This window comes from Merops nubicus, unplaced genomic scaffold (assembly GCF_000691845.1).
Source record: "Merops nubicus isolate BGI_N331 unplaced genomic scaffold, ASM69184v1 scaffold21373, whole genome shotgun sequence".
Classification (NCBI taxonomy): Eukaryota; Metazoa; Chordata; class Aves; order Coraciiformes; family Meropidae; genus Merops; species Merops nubicus.
In genome coordinates this window covers 1-11932 of record NW_008601229.1, presented here as the reverse complement: position 1 = coordinate 11932, position 11932 = coordinate 1, and the positions used below count along the sequence as shown (strand labels likewise).

General features: G+C 37.7%; 1 protein-coding gene across 1 annotated transcript; it reads left to right on the top strand.

Annotated features, from left to right (window-relative positions):
* Nucleotides 1–1786: 1786 nt before the first annotated feature.
* On the top strand, nucleotides 1787–7932 carry LOC103770667 (plastin-1-like; the record flags this gene model as incomplete). Its single annotated transcript, XM_008937941.1, has 6 exons — nucleotides 1787–1885; nucleotides 2865–2979; nucleotides 3737–3870; nucleotides 4553–4676; nucleotides 7203–7327; nucleotides 7797–7932. Coding segments are annotated over 6 exons (733 nt in total), but the record flags the coding sequence as incomplete, so codon positions are not given.
* Nucleotides 7933–11932: the final 4000 nt, after the last annotated feature.

Genomic DNA, 11932 nt, shown 5'->3' with positions numbered 1-11932 from the left:
CTAAAAGCAATTTGCAGTCAGTATTTTAGGTATTGCAAACTAGCTCAAAGCTCAGTAAGTCCAAAAACTTCAAAAAAGGAAAAAAAAGCAAAAGGGACTTGCTTTGAAATACTGTAACCTCTTGAGTTACTTCTTATAAACATAAATTATGTATCATGCTTGTATTTTGATTGTATATTTTTAATGGAAAAACACTGATCTTTTTAATAACTTTGTCATAAAATGTGGTTCTTTGTTGTATTTTAATTGTGTTGTGAGAAGAAATATGTGAAACAAAGCTGATTGCCTGAAGACCTTGCAGAATACTATTTTTCTTTGTTTCAGCACGTATTCATCAGTGACTGTTAATTTTTACAAGTAAATATTTGAAATAAATACTAGTTTGAATTACATATGAAATTCCTTTTAATTTATATAGAAAATATCAGTAGGATGGATATAATCTATTTCATAGTAACTGGAAAGGAAAGTAACTGGTAAGCTGACCTAAGCTTTTTAAATAAATTTTTTTCTGCCAGAAAATGTCAATTACAGCTGAAATTTCTGAAATTACTTTTTTGTCAATATCTTTAAGTCCAGAGCTTTAATATTAAGGAGATTTTCTTTCTATTGATAAATACATGTTTATACAGTCGATTCATTTTAAAAAAAAAATTAATTTATCTGTATTCAGCATAGAATTGCAATAATAAATGAGGCAGTTTTCATGCTACATAAATGTAATTAGACAAACTCAATAACATTATTCTATAAGGAACAAATTAAAAAAATCAAAGATTTTTGATGTGTTTCAGTCCTGTGAAGTCTGTTCTTTTCGGTTCTTTGGAGAGGTTTTCTCCCTCCTCAATGTCCTTTGTTCTCTCTGCTGTGGATTATCAGCCCAGGAGAACAAAATTATGTTATTCCAAGTTCACGTATGCAGGCTAAATATGTTCTTAAACACTCTTCCTTGGTGTCAGAGAAAACTACTGCCACACTGATTCACATGCAATTGGCCACACATATTGTTAAAATTTAGGTAATGCTGTATGTAGGAAATTAATGTATTGCTGCAAACTGTAGCTTTCTAAAGAAAGAACACTAGTTTAGGAACTCATGATTACAATAGATTTAAAAAAGACTCTAAGTCAGAAAAATGAAGGTGGCTTATTTTCTACTGATTTTTTTTCATTTCTTCTAAGCAGAGTTGCTAGTTAAAATGCAAGAATAACTAGGCCCCTTGGCAGTATCAGTAGCTTCACAGATTTAACCTATCCAGTACTGCCTTGCTAAGTCTCCCGTGTTAAAAATGGAAGAGGCCTATTGTGCTAGGGAGGATCTTCACAAATTCATACTGGGAGCTCTTGTGTGGAGAGAAGCGGAGCTCTAGTTTCTGGAGTTTGATGCAATTGCAATGCGTGTGTTAGTACTAACTTCTATTAAAAATAAGCCATTTCAAACAGATGTAAAGATACTATTGAATGCAATTTCCACTGGTTTTAATTTTAAAACATTATTAATCATCACAATTTTCTGCATTATATATTGTCTAAAATATAACCAACAAAGTATTTCTGTATTTTATCCAGTTGTATTTACACAAAAAAAATGTAGTAGTACTCCCTGTAGTGCCTCTGACCTTGTGCCCAGAACTGAGGGACTCTGAATTTGATAGGATTGCCTTGACTTATTGGCCAGTAGAGACTATTGTTAGACAAAGTATGAACTCATTTTTGGTGATGAAGGAAGGGATATGAGAGTCATTTAAACTTTGCTTATTAAATTGTTTTTCCAATAATTTATACAGAATTATATTTGTCACCACAGGAGAAAGTAAGGAAGAAAGGACTTTCAGAAACTGGATGAATTCCCTGGGTGTAACCCCATATGTTAATCATTTATACAGGTAAGGCTTTTTTTAAAAAAAACAACCAAACAAACAAAAAAACCCACCACAACTATAATTTGATTCCTCTTAGATGACGGGGCAAGAAAGGAGGAAGGAAGAAAGGAAAGTTGTATTTCTACTAGAACAGTGATTTCCAGATTTTCACACACTGTGACAGGAATTTAAAACCCTAAGAAGTTTTGATATGCTCCTCTCTGAACTGTAAGAGAGGATAGATGTCTGCTTAGTAGACTGTAGGATTCTATGCATTGTGGTACTCCCTCAAAACAAAGAGGTTTTTAGCATACTTTTTAAATGCTTTTCACCACTTTCAAATTGTGCCGACAGTTGATTCAAATCCAATTAATAAAAGATGGGATGTAGGGAGCAACTGGGAACATCTACTTGCATGTATACTTGCTGTTAGGTTTCATTGTTTCTGTTCTCTGACCTCTGTAAAGTGATACTGCCTGTGGAGGAGTGAATGTACAGAGTATTCAGCAAGTAGCCGAAGGGGATTATCAGGAATGCAATTTATAATGGGAAAATAATACTTTTACTAATATAAGTATATTGTGTTTGATTATTCTTTAGCAAATTGTATCTGTAGGTGCAGATAAAGCATGAGTAACATTTTGGAAAATCCTGTGGAAACTAAAACTAGATCAGCAAATTTAAAATTTTCTAGCTAGATGTTTTATCTAGGCCTAACCTATGAAAACAGTTACTTAATGAAAGTTAAATTAGTTAAAAATTTATGAAAGTTAAGTTAGTAAAAAAGTTAAAAACCAGCATCTATGCTTTCTTCACTGAGATTTTTTGAAAGAATGAAATTAAATACACAATTTAATGTAAATAGTTGCCTACCTCAAGAGATAGGATATAGGACTGGATTTTTTCAGCAGCTTAATAACACTTCAAGAACTGTGAAGTACTTAAAATTTTCATTGTGAGTATATGCTTTTGTACTTAAAAAAGTTGTTCTGCTCTGGTTTAGTGACCTTTCTGATGCTTTGATAATCTTCCAATTGTATGATATGACTCGTGTGCCAGTTGACTGGAACCACGTCAACAAACCTCCTTATCCATTACTTGGCAGTAATATGAAAAAGGTGGGTAGATACTCTGTAATAAGCCCTGTTTCAATGTCTCCCATTATGCTGTTTTGGAGCAACCTGGATTGTCTAGATTTGCATGCTAGTGAGACAGTGCTGGGGGAAAAGAAAAAGAAAAAGAGTATCTTCCAGATGATATCCCAATGAATAAGTAACAGTCATACATATATCACTTTAGTTTCTACATATGTACACCTTTTGACAATATTTCATTTAGGATCTATTTAGGATCTATAAGCACAAGTTTCAGGCCTGACACAGCTACTGTTGCCTGATGCTTTTATACTGGGAGGTGTTTCTTCACAGAGCAGTTTTATGCACTGCCAGAAGAATTTGTGCAAGACTTGCAGAATCCAAGCTTTCAGTCAGTGTTGTGATTGTTATGAGGCCTGTAATGTAGAGAGAAAGAGGAAAAAAACAATTAGTCATGTTTAAAAAGATCAAATTTCAGTATTTTTTCCAGTTTCAGTTTCAATGTAAATATATATGAATTGATTTGCTTTAGTGGAAGTGAACTTGGTTTTCTCAAATGTGGAAAAAGTTTGTCACTGGAATCTTGCAGACTTGCATTCATGACGAGAGCTATGCTTTATTTTAATCATGGTATAGAAAGTCTAGAAATCTTCCTCTAGCTCCAAATATCACCACAGGTAACACTAAGACAGTGTAATTCAAAATGCACATAGATAATATTATTTTATAGTACTATAAAAATATTAAGGTGTTTTCATTATTTGCACACATTTATGTTTAGATTGAGAATTGCAATTACGCAGTAGAACTTGGGAAGACAAAAGCCAGATTCTCACTGGTTGGTATTGCTGGACATGACCTAAATGAGGGTAATCCAACTCTGACTCTGGCTTTGGTGTGGCAGCTGATGAGAAGGTGAGTTAGGCACAGTATATGATAGATCTGGATACATATGTATCTGTGCACATGTGTATATGTGTCTCTGTATATCAAGGCAAATGAAAGCTAAGTAGACAGTAATTTAAATTAAAACATAAAAAAATAGGAAGAGGTGATGTATGCTGTAGAAGTCAAAATGGGAATAAATTTTTAGGCCATCACAACTATAGTAATATAACTATCATAAAATCGAAATCCTGATAGTGCACTGTACAGGAAAAAAAATATATTCGAAATTGAATTCAATAAAGAGTATTTTATTGCAAATACTTCCCACGAGTTGATTTTCTTACACCTACCCTAAAACACTCAAAGCTTTTTCTTTCTTAGACTCTCGTGATTAATTTTTTCAAGGTGATTTGAATGTAAGGAGCCGTTTAAGCTTACAAAGTCAAAATAGTTACAACGTGCCAAGTAAAACAAATACCTGAAGAATATGTAATAGTGAATATTATGAGTTTGGGATGTTATTTTATTCTTGCAACAACCAAAAAAAATTTTTAAAGGGTTAAATAGTCTATAAGGTAAACCTTATGAAGATGAGTACTTGGCACTGTTACTGTGTTGAAGTAATATTTTACTTTTGCTTGTAGCTTTGTACTGTTAGCAGAGTTGAGTTCAACCACTCATTTTAACTCTGACTCCTTCTTTGTTAAAGGTATACTTTGAATGTACTATTAGACCTTGGAGAGGGGGAAAAAGTAAATGATGAAATTATTTTTAAGTGGGTGAACCAGAAACTTGCAAATGCAAATAAGAAAACTTCAATTACAAGTTTCAAGGTAACAAAACTAATTTGCTTTTCTCCTTTCCACATATAATGAGATCTCATATTTTTAATCTGATTTGTTAACAGTTTGGTTTTAACGGTGGCTCTCCCATCAGATAGCACAATTGTATAAGGAAGTATTCCTGACAGCCTATGAATCTTCAAAAGTATTTTACAAGTCTATTAGTAAGAAACAAAAAGAAATTATAACTGCTGCTGTAAGATTAAAAACAAGTAAAACCTACCACCACCAAAAGGCTGAACTTTCAAAGGGGGGACTCCTGTCGGAAATTACCAGTCCCTCTGGATGAGGGGATCAAGGGCATCCTCAATAAGTTTGCAGATTACACCATGTTGGGCAGTTGAGTGTTGATCTGCTTGAGGGTGGAAAGTCTCGACAGAGGAACCAGACAGACTGGATCCATGGGCCAAGGCCAATTGTGTGAGGTTTAACAAGGCCAAGTGCTGGGGTCCTGCACTTGGGCTACAACAACCCCATGCACTGCTACAGGCTTGGGGAAGAGTGGCTGGAAAGCCATACAGTGGCAGAGGACCTGGGGGTGTTGGTTGACAGCTGTCTGAATACGAGCCAGCAGTGTGCCCAGGTGGCCAAGAAGGCCAGGAACATCCTGGCTTGTATCAGAAGCAGCGTGGCCAGCAGAACTAGGGCAGTGATAATCCTCCTGTCCTGGTGGATAAACCTCCACTGCCGAGGCTGCACTGGGTTCAGTTTTGGGCCCCTCAGTACAAGAAAGACATTGAGATGCTGGAGCATGTCCAAAGGAGGGCAATGAAGCTGGTGAAGGCTCTAGAGCACAAGTCCTCTGAGGAGCAGCTGAGAGAACTGGGGTGGTTTAGCCTGAAGAAAAGGAGGCTGAGGAGAGACCTTACTGCTCTCTACAGCTACCTGAAAGGAGGCTGTAGTGGGGTGGGGGGCACTCCGTTCTCCCAAGTAACAAGTGCTACAAGAGGAACAGCTTCAAGTTGCACCAGAGAAGGTTTACATTGGACATTAGGAAAAGGTTTGTACTCAAAGGGTTGTTAAGCATGGAATGGGCTGCCCAAGGAGGGGGTGGAGTCGCCATCCCTGGAAGTATTTAAGAGATGTATAGATGTGGTTTTTAAGGGCGTGGCTTAGTGGTAGGCAGTGGTAGGTGTATTGGGTTAATGGTTGGACTCGATGATCTTAAAGGTCTTTTCCAACCTAAATGACTTTTTTATTCTATGAAATTTAATTAGGTAAGCATTTGAATTATGTAAAAGATAATATCAAATAATTTTACAGAACCAACTATTTCATTTTTACTCTAGAAGGTAACTTAGGTCTTCATCTTCTTAAAAACAATTGCTGCTTCTCTTATTTCTACATAAATTGTAATAACAGTGGTATAAATAAGTTTAAAGTATGAAGGGAGTCTGTCTCTGCATCTTGCTTTTGATATGCCTTTGGGTTTTGGGTGGCACTGGTTGTGTTTCTACGGAAATTCAACGGATGGTAGACCAATAAACATAAGGAGCTACAGATGTAAAGTGACATTATTCACTATACTGTTTTTTTACTACTGATTTTTAATGGTATTCGCATATATATTGTCTTGCACAATTTGAATTTTTGCCTGTATTTTGGTGTTACTGCAGCAAGCAGGTTGCATAGGAAACAGAAGTCCCCAATACTCACTGTAGACTAGGAAAGCAAAGTTCTATTGAATTGCCATTAGTTCAAACAATAAACTTCCAAAGGTGTGGGATTTAGCTTATGGTCTTGGGGAGACACTCCATGCATTCAGTATTTTCATATTGCTGCTTTTAAATGTATAATTAATGTGATGGCTGCGTGGGACTTCACTCAGTCTGAACTCGTATTGCTGACTGGTGGCGAAGGCAGCCACGTCCTCTGGCTGATGTGCTGAGCCCCTGCCCGAACAGAACCAGCCTCACTGCCTCTGCGTGCTGACTGTGCTTTGACCTCATCAACTGCTTTTCTGCCCTAACAGTTGGGAAGAAATAATTGCACCAGTAGCACTTGCTGCTTTAAGAACAGTAGTAAACATTCTGGTTTGTATTTAATACATGGTCAACTGCTCGTACTAGCGTAGAATAGCACCCGTGTTGAAAAATCATAAAAAGAGCGAGCTATAAGCTGCTGCAGCAAATACTTTCATTACAAGAAAAGGAGATAAATAAAAGTAGTTGGGGAGTGTAAATATATTTTTGTTATCTTTAAAGTCTGATCCTTGGACTTCTTTGAAAGTTCCCTTCCTTCCTTAGGGAAAGTGTGTGTGTGTGAGTTTCTTTCATTAAAAAAAATCTAAACCATTTGTGTCATAATATCAGCCCCAAGTGTGCATCTTGTTGTTTTGATTGCAGGGGAAAAAAAATTGATCTCATAAGGGAGGGGAAAACCTTCTGACAATAAAGTAACAAAGCATGCTGCTGCCTTTCAATAAGTATGTAAGATGTGCTGTAGGGGTTTTTGCATTGTGAAGATGGAATAACCAAGCAAATTCCTTATACTAATCTTTTGAGTCTTTTCTTTTAGGACAAATCAATTAGCACTAGTTTACCTGTCCTAGATTTAATAGATGCCATTGCACCAAATGCAGTTCGTCCAGAAATGGTCAAGAGAGAAGATCTTTCTTACCAGGACAAACTGAATAATGCTAAGTAAGTTTTAAATGAATGCTTTGTATTTTCCTAAGTGTAGGAAATGTATTAACGTTGTAATGGGGGATTTACTGATCTGTTAAGAGAGAGGGAGAATCCTAAGGGATTACATTAGCATTAATTGATTTGTTTCAAATAGAATATATTATAAATTTTAATCATCTTGAGCTATTTTTCTAGCATATTTGAAATATGAACCGAACTGGCTGATACAACCTGCCAGCAGTGCCCTGCAATTAGTTTATTAATAGCCTGCCCTAATCCATATTGGTTTTGACAAAAATAAATGCTTTGTTCACCAGTAGCAAAATGTCTGCCAATACAGCTGTTAATACAGGCTTCCTTCACAATAATGACCATATTTTTATAGAGCCTAAGTACTGACTTAGCTGCTATTAGAATCTGTTGTTGTGAATCTTGGCATGCTAGAAGATGCAAGAACAGTATTTTTTTTCTCTCGTTTTCCAAGGTATGCAGTTTCAGTTGCTCGAAAAATCGGTGCTCGTATATATGCTCTCCCAGAGGATCTGGTTGAAGTGAAGCCAAAAATGGTGATGACAGTGTTTGCATGTTTGATGGGAAGAGGACTGAACAAAATAAAATAATGAAGCTGTATTATAGAACTTTCTGCCACATTAAGCACACTAAATGCCTCACAGTTTACAGAGTTCTGAAGCTTAGTATAAATTGAGAAAATGTGTATGCACAAATGTGCTTGTTAATGACATTTTAATAATGTGTTTATATTAGTTAAATTTTTAGTCAGTTTCAGAACCCATTGATTATTTATGGGCAACATTGCGCTCAGAACATGTTCATTACCAAATTAACATCACAGATTTGTATTGCTTAAAAAAATAACCCTATACCATATTAATAAAGCTTAATTTGTATTAGTTTCCATAGCATTGTAAGAATCTGCATAATTTTACATATCTTATTTCAGGACCTATTGTGAAATACTGTGTGATTTTTGTGTCACTTGCATGTAATCATACAAGTCTGAAGGTGCATTCCAATCCGATTACATTACTCCTGACTGCACAGAAGTTACAATCCTTGCCTTATTTTTTGAGAGCTTAACTCCTGTTGAATCCAATGAGAGTCGTGTCATTGACTTCAGTGAGAGCAAGTGAACGCCCATGGTAATGTCTGGAAACTAAAAAATATTGATAAAGCTGATGACACTTCGTTGTGGGAATAATCTTTAAATATATGTGGTAGTTTTGTTCTGTTACTGAGCAGCAACTTTTATGGTCTGTGTCCCTGGATGTGCTTAAAAGTCAAGTAGATATGGTGCCTAGGGACATGGTTTAGCAGTGAACTATGCACAGACATAGGTTAATGGTTGGAGTCAACGACCTCGAAGGTCTTTTACAACCTAAGCAATTCTATGAAATTAAGAAAAAACAGCAAATAGTGAGCAGAAATATCATCATGTCATTCTTAAGCCTGCATATGCACTGGCTTTTGCAGTTGGTCTAATCATCTGATTTATTTTTTTCAATTTTCATAAAATATAAGAAATCGAAAAGGAGCCGGCTAGTCCCGTTTGGTGTTTCATATTGATGTTATTCCATTCACTTACAGAGTACTCCTTTGACTTTCCTGAAGTGTAGGTCCGTAATGATTTTCTTATTGAGTATTTGTACTTCTTCAGCTGCAGATGTAGATTTTCATCAAACATTCTGGAGCTGGACATTTAATAAAGTTGATACCAGACATCAAGCAATAGGAAAGAAAATTTAATAAAAATGAAAGTGTGGTGGGTGTAGATATTTGTTGTTTGGTTTTGGTTTGGTTTTGGGGTTTTTGAGTATGAAGCTGCTACTTTCTCAGCTCCTGGAACAGTCCTCAGTGTGGCAAAACCCAAGAACGCAAGCTGGACTAAGCTTTACATCTTCAACATCTTGCAGAACATATTAGCAGAAAGTGCTTGGATTTAGATCCAGTTGTCTCTGTTTACTGGTTTGTATTGTTTGGACAAGAATAAACTATTTGTATTTGATAGTTGCCTGTTTTCTGTTCCCTGTTCCAAATGACCAAGTGCTGTGCAGAATTTGAGTTCTTTACCCTGATTCTGGAGACAAACATTCTGAAGTCCTTACTCGAGATAGCCTTAATCTGACCTATACAGCAAGAATGAATTATCTTCTTGAGATATGCATTCTAAAGTACTGTATTTACATGCACAGGCACTTGGCAACTTACTGGGTAAGGGTCAGTATTTCTTGTTGTGCAAACTGTTGCTGTAGTGTTTTGTTCCCTTTGGGGGAAAAAAAATCAGCTACAGTTATGTGGGTCATTGTCATTTGTCCAGAATTACTTTAAGCCTGAATTGATCAAATCAAAAGGGGTTTTCAGGAGCAAACATCTCCTGCATGAACATTTGACATACAAGCTAAGTAAGACCTGTGTGTTGAAAGATAAATGACAGCTCTATCCATCTGAAAAGAACAGTCTTTTCAGAATAATGTTCAGGTTAAAGAGTGCAAGTCTGGACCAAACATGATTTTTCTGAAGGAGATTCAAGAAACAGTCAGACATACAGTTCACACTAATCCTTAAAGCTCAGTTGAAGTTAGTAAAGTTATGAATTCTGGTTCTGTGCCTCCACATGCTGCATACACACACTAAGGCATTGAGTGGTAAAGTTCCTGCGTATCATACTGGAGTAATGCACAAAAAATTAGTTTGTGTCTGGTAGCTTATATAACACAAATATCATTTTTATGTTTAAGGACAAAATGGCATGTAATTTTGATATGAAAAGGGAAAACAAATAGATATGATTTCTAGAAGGATTCACAGAATAGGGCAAGACAGTTTAACAAATACTTGGATGTTGGCACTTGAAGTGCTGGGGTCTAAACCTGCAGCCCTGAATCAGAGTTGACATATGGGTGATGTCCACAACCAGGCAGGAAAGACCTTCCTGATTAGCTTTCACCCAGGGCCTGAACAACCCTGGGTGGGAACCAATTAGGAGATCACCACCAGGTGCCCTGCCTTTAGCATTGACATCAGGTGTCCTAGCATAAAGGCTGGGTCTGCTTGCAGCAAAGGGGGGAGTTTACTTATGTAGTGAGTGCACCGTGTGGGGTTTCCAGTTACTGGAAGGGCTCCCTGACTGTCCATTGTGGGCAGAGCTCCCAGTGATGGTGAGGCACCAACACAACTGGGAGCAGAGGGAGGACTACATCTGTGATAATGGCACCATTTGTTGGCTGCTGCTATGCGATTGGAGTTGGACTGGTCACTTGGTTCTTGTGTTGGTTTGCTCCTGTCTTCACTTCATCCTATGCTGTGAGTGAATGTATTAATCTCTCTGTTCCTCTGGTGGTTGGGCACCTCATGTCCACCATGTATAATCTGGAATTGGAGAGATCTGCCCTGTGTGCTGCTTACGGATGGTAGCATCCTTCCTATTGGGGTATGCAGTCAGCAAAAGAATGCCCTAGAATAGATGCCTCCTGCAGTGCTCAAAGTGCTGCACAGCCTAATGCTAGGGTGGGTAGGGCCTCAGTCGCTGTAGCAGCTGGGAGAAAAACAAACTGCCTCTCTTAGTTTCTCTTTCTCTCTCTGTATCTCTTTCTCTCACCTCCATTTCTAATTAAAAATGTTAGTTGCAGCATTAGAAATGGTTGTTCCTGGAGAGAATTTTTTTTTAAAATAACAATAGTATTAAAAAATTTCTCCCCAGGAGCAACAATTTTCAGCTGCATGAGACTTGTGATTTTTCATTTTTATTATATGAGTGCAGCTACAGTAATTAGGGCTCTAATGAGGATTATACTACCTAACCACGTGTGCTGCACCTAACCCTACTACACCTTGAATTACAGCACCAATTACACATCAATTATGCTAATTAATCAAATAATTATGCAAATAAGGGGAAGGGTTCCCCCCTCTCAAAGTCCACAACACCAAAAGCAAAAAAAAATTTAAGACCACGACAGGTGCTACACACACATTACAATTCACAATCACAGCTCCAAGGCAGGGCTACAGTTGCCAGGGAGACTTCCAGGACAGCACTGGGGCTAGATGAGGGTTAGGGATTAGGGTAGGGCCATTAGGGTTAGTGGTTTGGGTTAGGGGTTTAGGATTAGAGTTAGCACCTAGGGTTAGAGTTTGGGGTTGTGTTAGGGGTTACAGTAAGGGTTTGGGAGGTAGGGTTAGAGGTTAGAATTTGGGTTTGGGGCTTAGGTTTAGGGTAAAAGTTTGGTTTAGGGTTGGGTTAGTGGTTGCAGTGTGGTGTTAGGATTAAGCCTAAGGTTAGCCTTAGAGGTTAGGGTTTAGAATGTGGGGTTAGGGTCAGTTCCGTTAGGGTTTGGTGTTTGGGTGAGGGCTAGACTTTTGGGGCAGGGCTAGGCATTTTGGGTAGCGTTAGGGGTTATGATTAATGGGTTAGGGGTCCAAGTTAAAGTTTAGGGTAAAGCTTTGGTATTCGGGTTAGACTTAGGGGTAAATTTAGGGGTCAGGGGGTGTGTGGGAATTCTACACCACGGAGCCATCGTGCGAGGATGGGGCAGTGGCTGCGCCAAGGGTGCGCTGCCGGCCGGGCGGTCGCACAGCCCCCAGCAGCTCCCGGCGATGGGA